The sequence below is a fragment of the Myotis davidii genome, unplaced genomic scaffold (genome assembly GCF_000327345.1).
Source record: "Myotis davidii unplaced genomic scaffold, ASM32734v1 scaffold37, whole genome shotgun sequence".
NCBI classification, from domain to species: Eukaryota; Metazoa; Chordata; class Mammalia; order Chiroptera; family Vespertilionidae; genus Myotis; species Myotis davidii.
The window spans coordinates 698404-721264 of NW_006289395.1; the positions used below are offsets into that span (position 1 = coordinate 698404).

The 22861-nt window shown below is 51.5% G+C and overlaps 1 protein-coding gene across 3 annotated transcripts in view; it reads left to right on the plus strand.

Annotated features, from left to right (window-relative positions):
- Nucleotides 1-14: 14 nt before the first annotated feature.
- CHD3 (chromodomain helicase DNA binding protein 3) overlaps nucleotides 15-22861 on the plus strand; it is a 24754-nt gene continuing 1907 nt past the window's right edge. The window contains exons 1-39 of one of the 3 annotated variants that reach the window (XM_006761662.2): nucleotides 15-65; nucleotides 2531-2643; nucleotides 3147-3317; nucleotides 3572-3696; nucleotides 5139-5422; nucleotides 5650-5777; nucleotides 5956-6106; nucleotides 6285-6478; nucleotides 6786-7019; nucleotides 7208-7411; nucleotides 8428-8639; nucleotides 9623-9754; nucleotides 10141-10240; nucleotides 10653-10844; nucleotides 11004-11204; nucleotides 11552-11689; nucleotides 11964-12085; nucleotides 12232-12405; nucleotides 12540-12681; nucleotides 12894-13025; nucleotides 13649-13766; nucleotides 13980-14104; nucleotides 14564-14795; nucleotides 15089-15255; nucleotides 15706-15883; nucleotides 16303-16368; nucleotides 16838-16923; nucleotides 17060-17193; nucleotides 17698-17842; nucleotides 18134-18296; nucleotides 18418-18539; nucleotides 18638-18773; nucleotides 18884-18985; nucleotides 19164-19289; nucleotides 20198-20306; nucleotides 20480-20612; nucleotides 20917-21112; nucleotides 22170-22333; nucleotides 22556-22682. In XM_006761662.2, coding sequence (XP_006761725.1) covers nucleotides 3692-3696; nucleotides 5139-5422; nucleotides 5650-5777; nucleotides 5956-6106; nucleotides 6285-6478; nucleotides 6786-7019; nucleotides 7208-7411; nucleotides 8428-8639; nucleotides 9623-9754; nucleotides 10141-10240; nucleotides 10653-10844; nucleotides 11004-11204; nucleotides 11552-11689; nucleotides 11964-12085; nucleotides 12232-12405; nucleotides 12540-12681; nucleotides 12894-13025; nucleotides 13649-13766; nucleotides 13980-14104; nucleotides 14564-14795; nucleotides 15089-15255; nucleotides 15706-15883; nucleotides 16303-16368; nucleotides 16838-16923; nucleotides 17060-17193; nucleotides 17698-17842; nucleotides 18134-18296; nucleotides 18418-18539; nucleotides 18638-18773; nucleotides 18884-18985; nucleotides 19164-19289; nucleotides 20198-20306; nucleotides 20480-20612; nucleotides 20917-21112; nucleotides 22170-22333; nucleotides 22556-22682 — 5374 coding nt within the window. In that variant the 5' untranslated portion in view covers nucleotides 15-65; nucleotides 2531-2643; nucleotides 3147-3317; nucleotides 3572-3691. The remainder of the gene's footprint in view (nucleotides 66-2530; nucleotides 2644-3146; nucleotides 3318-3571; nucleotides 3697-5138; nucleotides 5423-5649; nucleotides 5778-5955; nucleotides 6107-6284; nucleotides 6479-6785; nucleotides 7020-7207; nucleotides 7412-8427; nucleotides 8640-9622; nucleotides 9755-10140; nucleotides 10241-10652; nucleotides 10845-11003; nucleotides 11205-11551; nucleotides 11690-11963; nucleotides 12086-12231; nucleotides 12406-12539; nucleotides 12682-12893; nucleotides 13026-13648; nucleotides 13767-13979; nucleotides 14105-14563; nucleotides 14796-15088; nucleotides 15256-15705; nucleotides 15884-16302; nucleotides 16369-16837; nucleotides 16924-17059; nucleotides 17194-17697; nucleotides 17843-18133; nucleotides 18297-18417; nucleotides 18540-18637; nucleotides 18774-18883; nucleotides 18986-19163; nucleotides 19290-20197; nucleotides 20307-20479; nucleotides 20613-20916; nucleotides 21113-22169; nucleotides 22334-22555; nucleotides 22683-22861) is intronic. The other 2 variants (XM_015562580.1, XM_015562581.1) reach the window with 2 other exon arrangements.

Here is a 22861-nt window from a genome sequence, read left to right on the forward strand (position 1 = left end):
TCCCGCGATCGGGCTGTGGGAGAGTCTGGGCTCCAGGCCAGCTTTGAGTGGCTGGTGAGACCGAGGTTGGGGTTAGATTTGCCTCACTGCCCTCCCTTTCCTTTCCTTTCCTTTCCTTTCCTAGCCACGCCGCTACCTAGCCTCTCCCCACCGCCGTCTCTTCCGAAGTCCGGAAACCTCCTGGGGTGGGGATTGGACTTAGGGCGGCGAGGTCCCAGGGCCGGCCCCGCCCCCAGCTGGTGGCGACCCAGGCGGTGTCCCTGGTCCTCAGCCAGTTGGCCGGCTCTTGCCACTCTCCCCGCAGCCCCGTTTCCATGTTCCTATTAATCTCCGTCCCCGGGGTTAGGGAGAGCTGACTGCTGAGGCCTGGCGTCTTACTGACTTCCTATTCCCTATTACAATTTTCACTCTGCCCCCCCCCTCCCCCCATCCCCGGGAGGGTCGGGAGCTTTCTGCAGACCCCCCTCCCCCATTCCTAGGGTGTCTTCCTGCAGGAGAGGACACGGGATCCAGGAGTTAGGAAGAACAGCATTGAAGGGATTCTGAGGCGATGGAAACGGAGGCCTCCAGTGTTAATTGTGGCTACTTTTCCCTTGGCTGTTGTGGGAGGAAGGATTGTGTGTCCTGGAGCAAGGGGCTGGGCCAAGCGCTGGTTCTCTCCAGCACAGCCACAGCCACCGCCACAGCCACCGCCACAGCCACTGCCACAGCCACAGCCGCCGCTGCCCACCAAGACAGGTCTGGCTGGTTAGCCTAATGCTTGCTGTGGGAGCGAAGCCAATCAGGGCTCCATGTATGTGTGGCAGCAGTGTCTTCCTCTGCATGGAGTAACTCTGTCTCCTAAGCCTCCACAGGCTGGCAGGGGTCATGGGGAATGGGGCAGGGGGAAATCAAGGAAGAACCAGCCCTGGCCTCTCTGACAGACATTGGGAGAGAAAGTCAGGGGCCTAGTAGCCCTGCTGAAAGCAGGTACAGGCTATCCTCTGTATGCTTGTAAGTATGAGTGTTGCGTGTGCATGTGATAGTATAGATGCAGGGTGTGTCTGTGTCTATATCTTTGTCTGGGTCTCCTATACTGTTTATTTATGAATGGTCAGGATGTCTGGAACTAAATTTAGAAATGAAGGGTGAGACTAAGGGACAAAGAATAGGGCCCTAGAGTTCCCAAAGGGAGCAGGGATATAGAAATAGATTTGAAGGCAGATTCCAGGCTGCTGAGGAGGAGAAGGAATCCTACATAATAAAAGCCGAATATGTTAAGTGTCCGGTCGTCTGGTCAGCTGTTCAACCAATCAGAGCATAATATGCTAATGATATGCTAAGGCAGCCCAACCGCTCGCTATGATGTGCACTGACCACTATGGGGCAGACGCTCTGACTGGTAGGTTAACTTGCTGCTGGGGTCTGGCCAATCGGGACTGAGTGAGAGGGGCCGGACATGCCCTGGAACCCTCCCGTGGTCCCTCCCCGGCTGGCCAACCTCCTGCATTCCTCCCCGGCCCCAGTCATGCACTGGTGGGGTCCCTCGGCCTGGCCTGTACCCTCTCACAATCCAGGACCCCTCGGGGGATGTCAGAGAGCCGGTTTCGGCCCGATCCCTCAGGCCAGGCCAAGGGACCCCACTGGTGCACAAATTCGTGCACCAGGCCTCTAGTCTGTCTATCTACCTATATATATATATATTATGCAAAGTGTCCCCTCGGGAGTTCACCAGGAGTTCGATTGCTAGCTATGACTTGTGCTGACCACCAGGGGGTGACGCAGAATGAAGAAAGGCCCCAGCCAGCAGCCAGAAGGCCCTGATCGGCCTCTAGTATTCAGATAATTGTGGATGCTTTCTACTGTAGGGTTAGGGTATGATGAAGGAGCCAGAAACTATGAACCTGGGGGCCAGAAGTGAAAGTGCCAGCTGATAATTTCTTTTCCTCCAGGGCTGTGTTGGGGTGACAGAAGGCTGAGTGATCATCTGCAGGAATATAGAGGCCTCCCTCTTCACAAAAAGGATGTGAAGGGCCCCAGGGTGTTAGAGTGAGAACCCAGGTGTCCACCTTTGGCTCTCCCTTCTCAGCATCTGGCCTAGGAAGCTGCCAGCTTGTGTCTCCCCACTCCAAGTGCTGGGGTCGGGCCAGGCCAGCAGCTGGGCATGGCTTCCCCAGTTCCTGGGCAGGATGCCAGCTGGCTAAGTGAGGTTCTGGAAGGCAGGAGGAGCCCTGGCGGCGACTGAAAGGACCTGCCACAGTCGGAGCCCATGACCTAGAGCCTGGTCCCTTGTTAGTAGGAGGGGAGAGAAGGGAGTGGTTTGGCTGCTCTTTCCTTCTGACCCTTGACCTCCCATTCAGAACCAGAGCATCCCAGAGTACTTAAAAGACTGTTTGCATCCAGTGAAAAGAGTCAAGGTTCGGAGGAGTTAACGCTGGAGTTCCTAGAGAGTGGGAAGTAGGAACCAAGGAAGTTAGGAAGGGTGAGGTCAAGGGCTGCATAGACCGGGAACCTAGAAGCTTAGGTTTTTCTGTTATTCTCTGCTCCAAAGATAAGGATGACATTCGACTGCTGCCTTCAGCATTGGGTGTGAAGAAGAGAAAGCGAGGACCCAAGAAGCAGAAGGAGAACAAGCCAGGAAAACCCCGAAAACGCAAGAAGCTTGTAAGTGTTAAAGGCTTCTGTCTCTACAGTAAGGCTCCGGAGACCCATTCCCAGAGGCCTAAATTGTTTCTGGTCCTGTCTTACCCCCCCTTATCCCCCCCCCCGACACACACACACCGCCAACCTCCCCGCACCTCTTGCTGGCCTGGATCTCATGTATCTGGGACCCTAACTGCACTTACTACAAACAGGGAAGAGCCTAGTTTTCTAGGTAACTTGCCTTAGCAACAGAGAGAAGCAGTTGAAAGCGCAGGTTCAGGAGGTAGACTGCGTGAATTTGGAGCCTAGCAGTCCTCTGTCTTCCTGGGCAATTTATTTAGCTCTCTGTGCCTCAGTTTCCTCATCCGCAGAAACACACACAACACAGACGTGGATACAAATAGATTAGTTACTGTCTCATAGGATTGTCGTGAAGGTTAAAAGAGACTATGTATTATGTGCCACAAACAGTTCCTGGCACATGGGAGGGCTGAGGAAATGTTATTTTTATTTCTCTCCCTTAGGACAGTGAAGAGGAATTTGGCTCTGAGCGAGATGAGTACCGGGAGAAGTCGGAGAGTGGAGGCAGTGAATATGGAACTGGACCAGGTCGGAAGCGGAGACGGAAGCACCGAGAGAAAAAGGAGAAGAAGACGAAGCGGCGGAAAAAAGGGGAGGGAGACGGTGGACCCAAGGTGAGTACAGTTAGGGAGTAAGGGGAGAAATGAGTAGTAAAGGCAGGTGAGGAGGGAGAACCCCAGAGGGGGCTGTTTGCTAAATGGAGAGGCTACAATGGGGGAAGGGGGAGATTGGGCTGGAGAATGGGGGCATGAAGCATACACCCAGGGAAGCTGGTGGGCCGGTAGGTAGGACCCACCAGCTTCCCTGGGCCTAGGCTGGGGCCTGGAGAAGCACCAACTCAGCCTCACTGAAGCCTGGTGTCTCCCAGCAGGTAGAGCAGAAGTCATCAGCAACTCTGCTCCTCACCTGGGGCCTGGAGGACGTGGAGCATGTGTTCTCGGAGGAGGATTACCACACACTTACCAACTACAAAGCCTTTAGCCAGTTCATGAGGTGCGGTGGGACTGGGGAGTCCGCGAGAATAGACACTTCTTATTTGGGGGAGGCCCTGGCCCCTCTGAAATCTGATAAAAGCTAAGAAACTGATCCCCAAAGAAATTCACAGCACGCACACACACACACAAAATTCCAATGTAATTTTAGGGAATTCCTAGACTTCTAAGGATCCAACGAGTCAGGAGCCCTTCACAGGTGGGGGAGTGTCACAATTCCAGCACCAGGTTAGAAAATGCTCTAGTGACAAAGCACAGTGAGGACTGACAAGGGTTCCAGTTTCTCCTGGATGACTTCTCTCTAGACGGCAGCTGAGAGAGAGCATCAGCATGCCTCCATATTCTTTGCTCAGTTGTCCGGTCCTCTGCCCCTACTTTAGGCCCCAGTCATAATGGAGGATGCATTGCTAGCAGCAGGACCTGAGCTTCTGTGGCTCCCACGTAAAGTAGAGTATAGCAGAGATGCCGTTTAGGGAGCAGGCACTTTAACATAGCAGCTTAATGCGCTGGAGGCAGCCTGCTGAGGTTCAGGTCCGCGTATCCTGGCAAGTTACACATCTGTAAAATAGGGGTGTCATAGTGTGTGCCTCACAGGGGTCTTGTCCTGATTTGATGGGATAATGAATGGAAAGCTCAGTACAGTCGGTGCCTGGCTCCTAGGGAGCATTCAATACCTGGCGGCTGTTACTAAGCACTATTGTCTCACCTACCTCACTGCTGCAGACAGTCACCCATATCCCTGCAAGAGTGTGGCCCGTCAGACTCCACCTGATGGGATCCTTCATCAGGGCTCATGGAACTTATTAGAAAATTCAGAGAATCATAGCAACGCCTAGTATTATTGTGAAGATAAAATAAGGTGTGATGGCCATAGCCAGTTTGGCTCAGTGGATAGAGCGTTGGCCTGCAGACTGAAGGTCCCAGGTTCGATTCTGGTCAAGGACACATACCTCAGTTGCAGGCTCGATCCCAGGCCCTGGTTGGGGTGCATGCGGGAGGCAACCAATCGGTGTGTGTGTCTCTCACATTGATGTTTCTCTGACTCCTCCCTCCCTTCCACGCTCTCTTTAAAATAATCAATGGAAAAATGTCCTAGGTGAGGATTAACAACAACAAAAAAGGTGTAATGTATATGAAAGTATTTTATGAAATGTAAAGTAATATTCAAAAGTAAAGCATTTTTATATCATTTTTGTTTTATCCTTATCTTCTGTGCATTTAAATTTTATTTTGCTTTTTCTATTTTTTAAAATACCTTTTCTGTCTTATTTAACCATTTTCTTTAAACTTTTTATTTATTTTCAAGTTGATGTTATTCTTAATAGGACATACTGTCGCCACTCAGGAATCCTAGCTTGTACATAGACGTAGTTGATAAGGGGAATTGGCAATCTTCCCAGAACATCTGTAAAAGGTCGGAGTCTTCTGCTTGTATGTTTACAGGCCCCTAATTGCTAAGAAGAATCCTAAGATCCCAATGTCGAAGATGATGACCATCCTTGGGGCCAAGTGGAGAGAGTTCAGTGCCAATAACCCCTTCAAGGGGTCGGCAGCAGCTGTGGCAGCAGCAGCGGCTGCAGCAGCCGCAGCTGTAGCTGAGCAGGTGTCAGCTGCTGTCTCATCGGCCACCCCCATAGCACCTTCCGGATCCCCTGCCCTTCCACTCCCACCTGCTGCTGATATCCAACCCCCACCCATCCGAAGAGCCAAAACCAAAGAGGGCAAAGGTGAGAAACCCTCTCTGAACAACTGTCACCCCACCCTCCAAGCCACATGTCCTCAAATTATAGTCTAGAACTCTTTTGTCCTCTCAGTCCTGATTGCTGCAGGAGAAGTGTTCTCCAGGAAGGGTGCTCCCTGAAATCAGAACCCACAGAAAGGATCCCTGTGACCTCTGTTATCCCAGGAGGTCATGACCTCTGCTTCTCCTTCCTCATTGCCACTCCTCATCCAGGTCCCGGCCATAAGAGGCGGAGTAAGAGCCCCCGAGTGCCTGACGGACGCAAGAAGCTTCGTGGAAAGAAGATGACACCGCTCAAAATCAAACTAGGGCTTCTGGGTGGCAAGAGGAAGAAAGGCTCAGTGAGTAGCCCTTCCCTGCTCACTGTACGCCTTCAGGGTGTCAAGGTTTGGGGCGGGGCGGGGGGGGGCAGGTGTCCAGACACAGGGGTCTATGAGGGAAGCTGAAGTGGGAGCCAGAGGCCTGGGGAGGGAAGTAAAATCAAGTCACCCTCTCTGACAGCCATGGGGCTATGGGCAGTATGTTTTTCAGAGTGACGAGGGCCCTGAACCAGAGGCTGAGGAGTCAGACCTGGATAGTGGCAGTGTCCACAGTGCCTCAGGCCGTCCTGATGGCCCTGTCCGCACCAAGAAACTAAAGAGAGGCCGGCCAGGGAGAAAGAAGAAGAAGGGTAAGGGCTGTCAGTTGTGTGTGACCTTGTCAATTTGCTTTCCTTTCATTCCTTCATTGTCTTTCTTATTTTCAATTTTGAATTCTGTATTCAACCCTTCTCTCTCTCTCTCTCCCCCCCCCCTCCCCAATCCCTCTTTCTTTCTCTGTTCCTTTGCCTCCACGGGGGTATATGACAGTCCTGGGCTGTCCTGCAGTGGCCGGGGAGGAGGAGGTTGATGGCTACGAGACGGATCACCAGGATTACTGTGAGGTGTGCCAGCAGGGTGGGGAAATTATTCTGTGCGACACCTGCCCCCGTGCCTACCACCTCGTCTGCCTTGATCCTGAGCTTGACCGGGCTCCTGAGGGCAAATGGAGCTGCCCCCACTGTGTGAGTACCTGGTGCCAGCATCCAGGGACCTCCTGTCTTTTCCTCCGTGGTTTCCGTTGTCCTCTTCCCATGCCCAGAGGCCCGGCCTTCTCAGTAACATGGTTAAGTGACCAGGATTCTAGCCTGTTTCTCTCCCCATCCCTTGCTCCCCAAATCAACATTTTTAGAAACTGGGACATCCTGTGTCTGTTCCCACCCGTCTTCCAGGCACTTCTGGGACTTAGGTGCCTGTCCTTGCCTCTACCTTCCAATCTCACGCCTATTCCCTTTCTCCTGTCTGTGTCTGTGTCTGTCCTTGGCCTCCCAGGAGAAGGAGGGGGTACAGTGGGAGGCCAAGGAAGAGGAGGAGGAGTATGAAGAGGAGGGAGAGGAAGAAGGGGAGAAGGAGGAAGAAGACGACCACATGGAGTACTGCCGTGTGTGCAAGGATGGTGGGGAGCTCTTGTGCTGTGACGCTTGCATCTCCTCCTACCACATTCATTGTCTAAACCCACCCCTGCCTGACATCCCCAACGGTGAATGGCTGTGTCCCCGATGCACAGTGAGTGGACCCATCTCTCAGCGTTTACTGTCAGCCCTGACTCCTGTCCCATCTCTGGGTCCCAAACGTTTAGCTCTTCCTCTGCTCTCCCCCACACCTAGCCCGAGATTCCCTGGTGGGATCCTTCTGCGACTCTAATGATGGGCTCTTTCTGCCTTTTTCTTTCCTCGTGTGTGTCCATCCTGAAGTGCCCCATGCTGAAAGGCCGTGTGCAGAAGATCCTGCATTGGCGGTGGGGGGAACCGCCCGTGGCAGCGCCGGCCCCCCCACAGGTAGATGGGAATCCAGATGCCCCACCTCCTCGTCCTCTTCAAGGCAGATCAGAGCGAGAGTTCTTTGTCAAGTGGGTAGGACTGTCCTACTGGCACTGCTCCTGGGCCAAGGAGCTTCAGGTACAAGGGCCTTTCCTTGCCCTCTGTCCTGTGACCCCATTTGCTGCAATTCTCTCTCTCACCCCTCTATTTTCTGTTCTTCCAAATACACAGATTTTGCTTTCCCTCACATCAAGCCTTAGGCCCTCACACCATACCTACTTTCTTAGTTTGCAAATGTGGTATTCTTGGTCTCTAGTCCTTTCTCTCAGTTTTGTTTTGTTTTTAATATATTTTATTGATTTTTTACAGAGAGGAAGGGAGAGGGATAGAGAGTTAGAAACATCAATGAGAGAGAAACATTGATCAGCTGCCCCCAGCCAGCACTGACTTTTTGCCGTTGCTTCCTTTAATCTCCTTCCTTTAATCAGCTGCCTTCTGCACACCCCGCAACCGAGGTACATGCCCTTGACCGGAATCGAACCTGGGACCCTTCAGTCCGCAGGCCGACGCTCCATCCACTGAGCCAAACCGGTTTTGGCATTTCTCTCAGTTTTTATTAGATTTCTTCCCTCAGATATAACATAGTCTTCCTTAATCCCATCTCTTATCTAACTTTAACCGTGTTTTACCTATATTCTCAATTTTTTTAAAATATGTTTTTATTGGTTTCAGAGAGGAAGGGAAAGGGAGAGAGAGACAGAACATCAGTGGTGAGAGAAAATCATCGATCAGCTGCCTCCTGCATGCCCTAGACTGGGTGGGGATTGAGCCCGCAACCAAGGCATATGTCCAGACCGGGAATCAAACCTCCTGGTTCATAGTCGATGCTAAACCACTGAGCCCGCTGGCCGGGCTATAGTCTCGATCTTAATAAACCTACTCCCTGCCTCCTTTGCTTATTACATCCCCACACACATCCTGACTCTGTTCTGCTTCATTGTATTCTCCTGCTTTCGCTTTAATTTGTGTGTCGCATCCCATCTCTCTCATCGCTCCCTTTTCCATGCGCTTCCCCTGGTGGCATCTTCCTTCTTCCCTTTGTTCCCTGGGATGATAGGGTTGTCTCTTCCCCACCATCCTCTGTGCCCCATCAGCTGGAAATCTTCCACTTGGTAATGTACCGAAACTACCAACGGAAGAATGACATGGATGAGCCCCCACCCCTGGACTATGGCTCTGGTGAGGATGATGGGAAGAGTGACAAGCGCAAGGTGAAAGATCCGCACTACGCTGAGATGGAGGAGAAATATTACCGTTTTGGCATCAAGCCAGAGTGGATGACGGTCCACCGTATCATCAATCACAGGTGAACTCTCGGTCCCTGGGAAGGCCTTGGCCCTGGGATATGCCGCCCTTCTTGTTGGAAGTATGGCCGCATGTTAGCATTTGTAATTAACCAAATAATTAATCTATCTGAATAACTCCTGCTGCAGCCCCAGCCTTCTGTCCTTGTTTCCTCTGTGGGGATGAAAGACTCCGGGGGAAAGCCCAGCCAGCACTGACTTTTTGCCGTTGCTTCCTTTAATCTCCAATAGCACAGGAAATGACACGTGCGTCTGGGGATCAGGGCATGAAAGCAAAACATGAAAAACATGTTTTTAGTATTTCTACTAAATACAGTGCTTTTAGTATTTCTTTCTTCATAGTACTTATTACTGCCTAGTGCTATAATTTATTTTTCTGTTTCATTGTTGCCTTCCCTAGTAGAATATGAGCTCCATGAGAATAGAATCATTTGTCTCTTCTGTTCACTCCTGACTCACCAGTGCCTGGCATATAGTAGATGCTTAGTAAATACTGATTGGATGAACAAGTGATAATGAAGCCCAGGGGTGGGTTTTTGTGTTGTTGTTAATCCTCACCAGAGAATATTTTTCTCATTGGTATATAGAGAGAGTAGACGGGAAGTGGAGAGACAAAGAGAAACATCGATGTGAGAGAGACACATCAATTGGTTGCCTCCCACACATTCCCCAGCCAGGGCCGGGATCTATCCTGCAACCAAGGTATGTGTCTTCGACCGGAATTGAACCTGAGACCCTTCCGTCCCAAGGCCGACACTCTATCCACTGCACCAAACTAGCGAGGGCCCCAGGGGTGCTTTTTGATAGTTGATTTTTAGGAAGCCATTCTGAAAAAGTTAAGGTAGTATTTCAGCCATTCTGAATTCCCTTTTAGTGGCCAACATTGTGGATTAAGTAACTAATTATGCATGTTTGCTGATAATTGTGTTTATTATGATTTTTTCCCACTTGTGATCCATATTATTTTTCTCCTCCTGTCCCACAGTGTGGATAAAAAGGGAAATTACCACTATTTAGTAAAATGGAGGGACTTGCCATATGACCAGTCCACGTGGGAGGAAGATGAAATGAATATCCCCGAATATGAAGACCATAAGCAAAGCTACTGGAGACACCGGTAAGGGAGCTATGTCATGAGTTAGAGGGAGTCTGAGGTTGGAGGCATAAAGCTAAACCTTTAGCATAAAATGAGGTACAGTAGGGACAGACCTAATCTAGAATTTAGGACATTGGGAACCTGGGTTAGGTTGTTTGGGGTGGGGTTGGTGAAGAGGCAGTGTGTGGAATAGAAATATGATTTAGCCTGAGCGATGAGAAAGAGGATGCTCAGGGGTAAGGAGAGTTAGCTGTAGAGGTGAACTCTAAGGGTGGGGGTACAAAGCCTGGGAGAAAGGAAATGGGAGAATACGTAGATTATGGGAAGTGGGAGATAGGTCTGGGATGAGTTCCGAAGAGTGGGGGTACCAAGAACCAGGCCTCACTCAGGACCCACTCTTTTCCCAGAGAACTCATTATGGGAGAGGACCCCGCGCAGCCCCGGAAGTACAAGAAGAAGAAGAAGGAGCTGCAGGGTGACGGGCCTCCCAATTCTCCTACTAACGACGTAAGTCCTCTCTCTTGGCTTTTCTGTCAGTTCTGGAGCCATGGTGATTGAACATTTCCCAGAGGCCACTGACAGAACTTCCCAGAGTTTCAACAGCTCCTTTGAATAGTAGCTCTTTCTTCAGTATTCAGTCTTGCCCCAGGAGTGGCTGGGAATTTTGACATAAGAGAGAGAGAGAGCCACTAGAGACAGAAGCACGTAGGACTCTTCCACCAGCTTCCTTCCCCACAGTGCTGCTGGGTGTTGTTTTAAGGAATGAGCGGGAGGGACTAAAGACTAGAACTTCCATGAGCTCTGGCTATGGTAAAGGGAATTGTGACCCAACTTGGTACCAGTGCCAGGGAGGAGGGCAGAGGAGGAGACCAAGACAGCTGACAGTTTCCTTGAGCTTTTTGACTTCTTAACTCTACAGCCTACAGTGAAATATGAGACTCAGCCACGGTTTATCACAGCCACGGGAGGCACACTGCACATGTATCAGCTGGAAGGGTTGAATTGGCTACGTTTCTCATGGGCCCAGGGCACCGACACCATTCTGGCTGATGAGATGGGGCTGGGCAAGACCATACAAACCATCGTCTTCCTCTACTCACTCTATAAGGAGGTGCTGAATTCTGGGGTTCCTGAGGGGGAAGCCAGGCTGAGGCCTACCCTGGCCTGGGGAATGAGGGAATGGAGGATGAGGGCGGGGGGTGGGGGGTGACAGGCAGAGGACTGGGGTATACAACCTAGACTAATGATCCCCCCTACCCTCTACTCCCAGGGCCACACAAAGGGTCCCTTCCTGGTGAGTGCCCCGCTCTCTACCATCATTAATTGGGAGCGGGAGTTCCAGATGTGGGCACCCAAGTTTTATGTGGTGACATACACGGGTGACAAGGACAGCCGGGCCATCATTCGTGAGAATGAGTTTTCCTTTGAAGATAATGCCATCAAAGGCGGCAAGAAAGCTTTTAAGATGAAGGTAAGCCCCTCTGCTTCATATCCTCTTAGACCTCAAATCTCTCATTTCTTTGCACCAACCAGGATTTTAGTATCTTTATTCCTCACTCAGCTTCTTCCTCCTTTACACACCCTCACGTCTGTATTCCTGCCCTGGAGATGTAGTAGGTACTTCCAGGGGTGTACATGGATCTGTCCATACTGGACATGTGGTGCAAGTTTGGGGGCCATGTTCAGTGATCCCTGCATGGAGCCAAAGTTGGAGGACAGGGTAACTGAGTCCCTTTGGCAGTCATGGTCAGGACAGGGTGCCCTGGTAGGAAATGGGGGTGTCGGGTGGCAGCCGAATGGATAATGTTGTGTTGGCAGAGGGAGGCACAGGTGAAGTTCCATGTTCTCCTGACATCGTATGAGTTGATCACCATTGATCAGGCAGCACTTGGCTCCATCCGCTGGGCCTGCCTCGTGGTGGATGAGGCCCATCGACTCAAGAACAACCAGTCCAAGGTGAGTGCGACGCTCAGGCCTCAGACGCTTGAAGTGTGGACTCCGACCTGCCTTAACCCTAAAATACTAAGTACCAGGGGCTTCTCTGTAGTCCAGGAGGCAAGGTGCCGGAGAACGTCTGGGACAAGTCCAGGTTGGAAGAGGGTGAGAACTAGGGACTTGGAGCCTCTGGTCCTGGAGGGAATGGAAGCTGGAGGCAGGAAAGGTTGACACTGTGAGCCAACCATTTGCCACTGATGGGTCCACTCTCCTGTCTTCTTGTCCCATTTTCTAGTTTTTCAGGGTCCTCAATGGCTACAAGATAGATCACAAGTTACTGCTAACAGGGACTCCACTGCAAAATAATCTGGAAGAGCTTTTTCATCTGCTGAACTTCCTCACCCCAGAAAGGTTTAAGTAAGTAGCTGCTTCGGGTAGTCTGCAGAAATGAGGGGTGCGGGGGCTAAAACAAGTGGGTGGAGGGTTCATCTGAAGTGAAGAATAGAGCTTGGGTTCAGAGGCAAAGAACCTGACAGCTGTTCACATCTCCTCCTGGCTACTAGCAACCTGGAGGGCTTCCTGGAGGAGTTTGCAGACATATCCAAAGAAGACCAGATTAAAAAACTGCATGACTTGCTGGGGCCACACATGCTTCGGAGGCTCAAGGCCGACGTCTTTAAGAACATGCCGGCCAAGACCGAGCTCATCGTTCGAGTGGAGCTGAGCCCCATGCAGAAGTGAGACGCAAGGCGGGTCACCTGGGCCGGCGTTGGGCATTTGTTGGCAGCTTTCCGAGAGCTGGTGACCAAGTGCCCCGTCATAATCATTTATTTTATTGTGCCTCTTCTCTGCCCTCTACCCCGGTCTTCAGGAAATACTACAAGTATATCCTGACTCGAAATTTTGAGGCCTTGAATTCACGAGGCGGTGGGAACCAAGTGTCACTGCTTAACATCATGATGGATCTTAAGAAGTGCTGCAACCATCCATACCTCTTTCCTGTGGCTGCTATGGTAGGTACAAGAGCTGGGAACTGATGAGTACATGCCTGGCTTTCTAACAGTGGGAGGTGTTGAGCACAGGGCTGAAGCTGGGACTGGATTTCTGAGAGGAGTGGGAATTTTAAAGGTGTGGAGGCTGGATTTGGGCTTCTAGCTTTCCTAGGCACAGTTAGAATATAGGGGTATGTTTCCTTATCCTCTCCTCCTTTCTCCCTCTTGTACAGGAGTCCCCAAAACTCCCCAGCGGGGCTTATGAGGGTGGGGCACTTATTAAGTCGTCTGGGAAGCTCATGCTGCTGCAGAAGATGCTGCGGAAGCTGAAGGAGCAAGGACACAGAGTACTCATCTTCTCACAGGTGACCCAGCCTGTACTCCATTCTCACCATCAGACTAATCCCTTACCCCCTTCCTGTGCCTGCCGTGGTATGAGAGATTAGGAGATTGCACCCTTAGGTTTCTGGTATAGCTAAGTTCCTCTTGGGCCCTGGTCCCTGTTCTTTGGAAATTGTAGTCCATTTCTTTTAAGCCTCATGGAGAGAAGGGGAGGGTGAACCGTCTGCCTCTTCAAGGAGGTCTCTGGGGGGCTGGTAGCTATTTCTATTTCTTAACCTTATTGGAGAGGGGAGGAGAGGCAGACCTTTTGGAAATCTTATGAAAGCTATGGGTCCACTCTCCAGAAAAGCTGCACAATTAAACAGTTGTATACAGGTTTTTAGGGGATTTATAGATTTCTTTGAAAACTTTTCGTGGGTCTCAGAGAAGAGTCTCTGCCTTAGGAGACATGATCTGAAATCAAGAAGAAATTATGACAAGAATGTGGAATGAGAGGGGGCCTGGGGGAAGCAGCACCAGGGGAGCATGGGAGTGCAGGGAGACAAGGGTAAAGACTGGGGTTGAGGGAAAGTAAAGGGATAGTCAGAACAGCCAGGGCACACCTCACTACCTCCTCATTCTGGACTCTTCTTTTCCCTTGCTCTAGATGACCAAAATGTTAGACTTGCTAGAGGATTTCTTAGACTACGAAGGCTACAAGTATGAGCGCATCGATGGTGGCATCACTGGTGCCCTGAGGCAGGAGGCCATTGATAGATTCAATGGTAAGCGGGAGATGCCTTGGTCCCACTGTGTGCGAGGCCTGAGAAACCAGTGCATAGGTCCCTGGGCTGGGAGGGGCCTTTTCTGGGAGTATATAAGCCCCTTGGGCTTTTGAGTTGGGGACATGGTTGTTTGTAGTCAGGGAATATCTAGGAACAGGTAGACTGAATTGCTGGCTACAAGAAAAGCCTTATCTCCTGATTCACACCTCCTAGCTCCCGGGGCCCAACAATTCTGCTTCCTCCTGTCCACCCGAGCTGGGGGCTTGGGCATCAATCTGGCCACTGCAGACACTGTCATCATCTTCGATTCTGACTGGAACCCTCATAATGACATCCAGGTGAGAACTCGCCTCCTAGATCGTCTGCACCATTTGGCAAGGAGGCTTTAGTTCATGGAGGAGGGTGTCATGTTCTGGGCTCAGAAATAAACCTCTGGGGGCCCCTAGCCAGTTTGGCTCAGTGGATAGAGCGTCAGCCTGCAGACCAAAGGGTCCCGGGTTCGATTCCAGTCAAGGTCACGTACCTTGGTTGCAGGCTCCTCCCCGGCCCGGGCCCTAGTCGGGCTCATGCAGGAGGCAACAAATCGATGTGTTTCTCTCACATTGATTTTTCTCTGTGTTCTTCCCTCTCCTATTCTCCCTAAAAATCAATGGAATTGATTAACAAAAAACAAACAAAAACAAACCTCTGGGGGGACAGATAGAAGACTCTTCCTTGCCGGCCTCCTTTCCTGAACATGTTGAGGCATTTCCTCTGCCACTCCCCTGGCCCGTCCTCACTTTATCCCACTCCTGCAGGCCTTTAGCCGCGCTCATCGAATCGGCCAGGCCAACAAAGTAATGATTTACCGGTTTGTGACTCGTGCATCAGTGGAAGAGCGAATCACACAAGTGGCCAAGAGAAAGATGATGCTGACCCACCTGGTCGTGCGTCCTGGACTGGGCTCCAAGGCGGGCTCCATGTCCAAGCAGGAGCTGGATGACATCCTCAAATTTGGCACTGAGGAACTATTTAAGGATGAGAACGAGGGTGAGAACTCCTTTTGCAACTTCTTCACACTGGCCCCTGCTCTCCCGTGAGCACTTCTCCTCTGAAACCCTTGAAGAAAAACTGTTCAGCTCAGTCTGTGGAGAAAGTTGGCCGCTTTCCTTTCATGTAGGGTTGAAAACAACAATCACTACATTGACTTCCAGGGAAGGGGCCTTCTCCAGAGCTCCTGTGGCAGGGAAGCAGAGGGGAATGCTTTCCTTTGATCTTTTTAAAGTTCTGCCCGAGATTTCGGTTGGAACTCAGGAGTCCCTCCTGTTCCCCGTCTCCACCAGGGGAGAACAAGGAGGAGGACAGCAGTGTGATTCACTACGACAACGAGGCCATTGCTCGGCTGCTGGACCGAAACCAGGACGCAACCGAAGACACTGATGTGCAGAATATGAACGAATATCTCAGTTCCTTCAAGGTGGCCCAGTATGTGGTGCGGGAGGAAGACAAGGTGAGAGGCTGGGGCGAGGTAGCTACTGTCTTTCCCAGGCCAACTCTGAGGGGCGGTTTCCTTTACTGGACCTCAAAGGAGGAGGATCCCTCTCCTCTTGTTTTTAATCTGATCTTTTATCTTAGTGCCCAGCAAAGAGCAGTAGTGAACCACAAACAACTTCTTGGTCTGGGTCAAATGGGACTGTGGAGAAAGACTTAGGCACAGAAAGCACTGCACTGATACACATGGAAGGGTACTTTCTGAGTCAGAGCAGGAGGGACGCAGAGGGCACTAGGGGAGAGGTATCGAAAGGGAGGTAACAAGGAGAAGCGTATTGAAGATAAGAGATAAGGAAAAGGAAGACATGCAGTGTCCAGAAGATGTATGCAGAGTTGAGATCTAGGAGGCAGGAGGGAGAAGGACTGGGTGGAGCGGGAAGCCGCCAGCATTCATTCTCCTGCTGTGCAGATTGAGGAGATCGAACGGGAGATCATCAAGCAGGAGGAGAACGTGGATCCTGACTACTGGGAAAAGCTGCTGAGGCACCACTATGAGCAGCAGCAGGAGGACCTAGCCCGGAATCTCGGCAAGGGCAAGCGGGTTCGCAAGCAAGTTAACTACAACGATGCTGCTCAAGAGGACCAAGGTGAGGACTGCCCCCCAACCCCCCAGTGCAGGAACTGAGAAGCAAATAGTGCTGAGGAAGGGCCTGAGGCTGGGGATATTCAGTAGGAGAGAGAGAGGCCTAGAAGTTGGGCCTTCTTTCTTAGAGGGGAAAGGGATTAGGAAGGATCAGTAGGAGCTACCCAGAGGCCAGGTGGATTTGCAAGCGATCTAAACTATTTGGTGGTGGTGGAGGGTTCCTATGGACACCCAGGAGTCCTTGTTTAAAGTGGGTTACACAGGATTCAGGAGGGATCAGAGACAAGGTGTGTGGACATGGTTCAGGACATATGGCTTTGAAGTCAGACTGCGGACCGTCATCCAGCACCCCCGGGAGGCATCCAGGAGGAAAGGGCTTGTCCAGGGAGCCATCACTGACCACTGAGTCCTTTCCCCTTGCAGATAACCAGTCAGAATACTCAGTGGGATCAGAGGAGGAGGATGAAGACTTTGATGAGCGTCCTGAAGGTGGCATCTACTTTCCTGACTTTCTACCACATCTCTTCTCTTTCACTTCCTATTGTCCTTTAAGCCCAGTTTTTATATAAATAAATGCCTTTTTTTAAAAAAAGAAAAAGTAAAGATTACAGATGAGCAGAAAGAAAGAAATATCCCTAACCTCACCACTATTAAAATTTGGAGTATATAACCACACAGGCTTAGGTGCCTAAATGAAAGATAAAGAAAGGTTACATCATTTTACATTCCCATCAGTAATCTTGCTTGCATCAAATATTTAATAGTAATTTTTCAGTATGACTTGATTCTTTTAGACCTACTGAGTTAGTAGTTCTGAAAGTGCTTGGAAGAAAATTAGAAGTGCCTCAGACATGTCACAGGCCTTCCCTGAGTTCTTTATCTTGTGGGAATGGGGTGTTGGCAGGACTGGGGGGTGGAAGAAGTAATGGATCTACTTGCTGGGGTCATCCCTCTCCAGGGCGTCGACAGTCAAAGAGGCAGCTCCGGAATGAAAAAGATAAGCCACTGCCTCCACTGCTGGCTCGCGTTGGGGGCAACATTGAGGTGAGAGCTGGGCCCAGGGGCCCCAGAGTTCCCTAAGGAGAGAATGAAAGCTGGGGTCGGAAATTGAGTCACTGAGGGAGAAAGGACCAAGAAATGAGAAGCCTGGACATCATCACCCACTTCCTCCTCTCCCTAGGTGTTGGGATTCAACACCCGTCAGCGGAAGGCTTTCCTCAATGCGGTGATGCGCTGGGGGATGCCACCGCAGGATGCCTTCACCACTCAGTGGCTGGTGCGAGACCTAAGGGGCAAGACTGAGAAAGAGTTCAAGTGAGTGTGGGTGATACGGGACAGAGTTGGATGAAAGGGTAAGAGCTTTGGGTGTGTCCTTCCTCGTGGCCCCATATGATGTGATCTTACTCAGCTGACCATCACGCTCCCTGCCGTACAACCGTCCTAGCTCGGTTTCCTGGGAGGTGGGCTGAGCCTGACCCACCTCCCCTCAGACGAGCTGAGAGTAGAGAGGCCGGGCTTCCTCCCCATGGGAGAGGTGGTTACGAGAGGAGCCTCTCCTAGACTGTCCTTGCCTCACATTTATTTGGCCATTAACCGGGCAGGGGAGCTGGTGAAAAGGATGAGGAGCTGACTGATGGGGCCTAGGGATGAAGTACCAAAGCCAAGGAGACAATGGAAGAACAGGGGAGGGGCAGATGGGGGTTTAGGATTTGGAGAGGCTCAGGAGGACCCCTGGAGGCACCTCAGGAATTTAGGGTTCTGTAACCCCTGTCCTTCTTAAAGCTCTTCTAACCCACCTTCAATCCCCGTGGTTCTTAGGGCCTACGTGTCTTTGTTCATGCGCCATCTCTGTGAGCCCGGGGCAGACGGCTCTGAAACATTTGCCGACGGGGTCCCCCGGGAGGGCCTGAGTCGCCAGCAAGTATTGACCCGCATTGGAGTCATGTCTCTCGTCAAGAAGAAGGTATCACATGGCCCATGCACACAGACAGTGGGGCGGATAGGGCCTGGGTCTGGGGCAGGTTGGAGGGGGTCAATGGGGGGAGAGAGGGACATATGTAATACTTTCAACAATAAAGAATTATTTTAAAAAATAAGGTACAGTCTTCCCCTCACCAAAAGGCCCCTGTCCTTCCTCTGTCTTGCGTCGCTGAGTTCCAGACTCAGGCTGGCTCAAGATGAGACGGGGGACTGGAGCTCCTTGGTGTCCGTTGCCTGAAGCAGAGCCTGTGTCTGACGCTCCCTCTCCCCTCAGGTACAAGAGTTTGAGCACATCAATGGGCGCTGGTCGATGCCTGAGCTGATGCCTGACCCCAGTGCTGACTCCAAGCGCTCCTCCAGAGCCTCCTCTCCTACCAAAACGTCTCCCACCACCCCCGAGGCTTCTGCTGCCAACAGTCCCTGCACCTCTAAGCCTGGTAATGGGGCCGCATAGTTGGAGAGATGGAGATGAGGCCGGTATCGGGTGGAGCCAGACGCAGAGGGATTGGAGTCAAGGTGGGGAGTTTCTGCCTTCTTCACTCTGCCTTCCCCCTGTAGCTACTCCAGCTCCAAGTGAGAAAGGAGACGGCATAAGGACACCACTTGAGAAGGATGAAACTGAAAACCAGGAGGAGAAGCCAGAGAAGAACAGCAAACTTGGGGAGAAGATGGAGACGGAGGTGTGTGGCTACCTGGCTCCTCTAAGGAGAAGGAAGGGCGGTCTTGAAGGTCAGGTGTCTGGGAACCCTCCAGTTCATCCAGATTCATTGTCTTCCAGGCTGATGCCCCCAGCCCAGCCCTGTCGCTCGGGGAACGGCCGGAGTCAAGGAAGATCCCTCTAGAGGATGAGGAGCCAGGGGTAGCTGGAGAGATGGAGCCTGAACCTGGGTACCGGGGGGACAGAGAGAAGTCAGGTGGGTGCATGGACTTAGGGGTGATGGGCTTAGAATTTGGGGGTTCCCTCTTCTGGGTTCAGGGAATGAGGGTGACATTCTCCCTTCCTGTCCCTTACCCCCTCCCACAGCCACAGAGTCGACGCCAGGAGAGAGGGGGGAGGAGAAGCCGTTGGATGGACAGGAACACAGGGAGAGGCCAGAGGGGGAAACAGGGGATTTGGGCAAGAGAGGTAATGGGTGGAAGGACTGGACACTTGGGAACCTGAGGGAATCAGGGGAGGTGGAGTCTGGGGGACCAAATGCCTGGCACCTGGGTGGGTTGCTGCTCCAAGTTCCAGCAGAGCACAGGGAGTCGTGGGGTCTGGAAGGAGACTCCTCAGTGTGCGCTCTGTCCCCTCTGCCCAGCAGAAGATGTGAAAGGCGGCCGGGAGCTTCGGTCTGGGCCCCGAGACGAGCCACGATCCAATGGGCGACGCGAGGAGAAGGCAGAGAAGCCACGGTTCATGTTCAATATTGCAGATGGTGGCTTTACAGGTGGGTGGGTGTCTCTTACTGCCACCTATTGTTCACTGGGATGTGCTCATCCTCATGGGGTTTCTCTTTTTGCCTGAGGCCTTAATTCCAAGTAATTGCCAATGAAATGATACATACTGTCTCTACTCCTTGCCCTCAGTCCTTCTTAAGTGTACAGTGGGTCCTCGGGTTACATCGGAGATCCGTTCCTACGGCGCGATGTAACACGATTTTCGCCGTAAGTCGGAACCCACCTACATAAGCATGTACGTCACTCACATGGAGCACATACACAGCAGTGATGAAGTGAAATAGTAAAAAAAATTAAAACAAAGATAACAATTCCTGACCTTGTGGTAAATAAATAATAAAAAACATAAAGCACATATGTACATAGGTCGAAATTACAGAATCTTTTTTTATATAAGTAAATGGGAGATGGCGACGTAACCACGAAACAACCTAAGTCTAGTCCAATGTAACCCAAGGACTGTCCGTACTCTTAACTCTAAAGTTGTCTTTAATTCTACCTTTATTTATTACTGTATTTTTTTATTGATTTCAGCGAGAAAGGGAGAGGGAGAGAGAGAAACATCAATGATGAGAGAGAATCATTGATCGGCTGCCTCCTGCATGCCCCACCCTGGCCATGTGCCCTGACCAGGAATCAAACCCTGACCTCCTGGTTCATAGGTTGACGCTCGACTACTGAGCCATGCCGGATGGACTCTGCCTTTATTCTTAATTCTAACCTGAACCTTGTTTGTAACTACTTTTATTCCTAACCCTACTCTAACCTTGACCTGTCCCTCATAAAGAGCCCTTATTGCCCTTCACCACTATTCAGTTCCCTCATCTCTACCTGTTTGCTGGGTTGAATGTGGTTTGAAAATTCCTGATGCCTCATCTGTCTTCCATCCCCTTTTCAGAGCTTCACACACTGTGGCAGAATGAGGAACGGGCAGCTATTTCCTCGGGGAAACTCAATGAAATCTGGCACCGAAGACATGACTATTGGCTTCTGGCTGGGATTGTTCTGTATCCTTTGGTACAAATACAAGAAAAAAAAGGTTCTTGCAACCTAGAGAGAGGGGAGTTACAGGGAAGAGGAGTCCACACCCAGAGAAGGGGGCATAGTGCCACACTTGGGGGAGATCAAGCCCGGTCCATTCCTGTTAAATTCCTTGATGGTCCTCTTCCTTCATTGGCAGCCATGGCTATGCACGGTGGCAGGACATCCAGAATGATGCTCAGTTTGCCATTATCAATGAGCCATTTAAAACTGAAGCCAATAAGGGGAACTTTCTGGAGATGAAAAATAAGTTTCTGGCCCGGAGATTCAAGGTGGGCATGAGGAACAAAAGGAACCGTGTTGAAGACGGGCTTGGGTGAGAGGTGGGCCCCATCTGGTTGGACTGTAGGGAAGGTTGACACCTTGAGGGTGGTGGTGATGCTTGAGGCCAAGACTGGAGTGTAAGCTGGTGTTTGTGACCGTGGTCTGGATCGGGGTTGGTGCTAGGGCCGGTATTGGTGTGGAGTGGGGATGCCCTGGGTCAGCAGTGAGAGCAGTGTGGGCTCCAGTCTGGCTCACTGTCCACTCACCCACTGCTGGCAGAGCCTGCCCTAACTCCCTCTCCCCCGCCCTCAGCTCCTGGAGCAGGCGCTGGTGATTGAGGAGCAGCTTCGGCGGGCGGCCTACCTGAACCTATCACAGGAGCCGGCGCACCCCGCCATGGCCCTCCACGCCCGCTTCGCCGAGGCCGAGTGCCTGGCTGAGAGCCACCAGCACCTCTCCAAGGAGTCGCTGGCGGGGAACAAGCCGGCCAACGCCGTACTGCACAAGGGTAAGGGCCGCGGCGGCCCCGCGCGGGGGAGGGCCCACAACGCTGCGTAAGTCTTCACCCCGCACCCCTCAAAATCTTCCCACCCCCTGACCCCTTTACCCTCTGAACCAACCCCCTCTGACCTCTAACCCCAACCCTAACCCACCTGGCTTTTAGCCACTAGAGTTTGTGCAGCCAACTCTCCTCCTTGCCTAGTAGCATTCACATCAGTGCTTAAGAGGGACTTTCTCCCCAGAACGCCATGGACTGTGGCCCATCCCCTCCAAAGGGTAGATCTTCACTGACCCGCACGCTTGCCATACTGCCGACAGCACCCTCTCTGGGGCCTTGGCCTGTGTAGAGCCTCAAAAATCCTTATCCCCAATCCCACAAATCACATTCCTCAGACCTCATTCACCCCACGAGGCGGAAACTACCACCATCCCACCCTCTGACCTTACCCCATGAACTTCCCTTTGACCTTCAACCCTTCCTCCCAAACCTTCTTACCTTCAACATAAAATATCAAATTCCAAAGCCCTTTAACCATCTAATTCTATCTGATGTAGTAATTGACTCCTGGACCCTTTGATTCCTGTTTTAATTCCTAATGCTGACCCACTAACCTCCCTCCCCCCTAACATATTAAAACCTTGATCCCTAAATCTTTGACACCACTTACCACCTCCCCACGCCTCCTATTTCCTCCCTATCATCCCCAACCCCAAAACTTCCTTCTTACAGTATGGGATGTTCTGACAACTCCCCGCCCCTATGTCTTCCAATGTCCTCCCCTATCCTCCTTTTCTCCGTATTCTCTTTTCCTTCTTCTCTCTCCCTCTATCTCTGTGATGATCTGGTCTCTCTGCCTCTTTACCTGCCACTCACCCACTCACTGAGTCGCTCTTTTTCTGTGTACTTCTATCATTTTCTTCTCCTCTGGTTCTTTGACATCTGTGTCCTCTCACTCTTTTTCTGACTTTATCTGTCCATCTGACTCTTCATCTCTTTTCCTGGCTCCATCTCTCCCTTTCCCTGTCTCTCTCTTGCCCTTCTTTCTCCGTGGCCCGGGCCCCAGTTCTGAACCAGCTGGAGGAGTTGCTGAGCGACATGAAGGCAGACGTGACCCGCCTGCCGGCCACGCTGTCTCGAATACCCCCCATCGCAGCCCGCCTTCAGATGTCCGAGCGCAGCATCCTCAGCCGGCTGGCCAGCAAGGGCACGGAGCCTCACCCCACACCGGTAACCTCCTTCCCCTCTAAATCCATTCTCCCTGTTGGTTTACATACTTACATGGAATCCTATACAACATGGAAAACGACTTACTCTAGTATTCTCATCACCCTCGAGTCTCCTTATGTTATACCCCTCAGTAGTTCTAGAGTTTGGTCCTTAAAGTTTTCCCTTCAGCTTATTTCCTTTCAGACTGTGGACTCTCTAACTTGGGTTCCCTCTCTATTCCAGGTCTTTCCCCCGGGTCCCTACGCCACACCCCCGGGGTACGGGGCGGCCTTCAGCTCCGCTCCCGTAGGGGCTCTGGCCGCCGCAGGCGCCAATTACAGCCAGATGCCTGCAGGGTCCTTCATCACAGGTCAGCTGACTCCTTCTCATTTCTCCTTTTCCATGTTTTTCCCTGCTCAGCTATCTTTTACTGCTCCAGCCCATCTCATTTCCTTGGAAGTACCCCGTGTTTTATGGAATGGAGTTGTTCTGGGGTTTATTCTTAGCTTCTCTTCCACTTCCTTGCTCAGAAAACCTCATCTAAGGTTT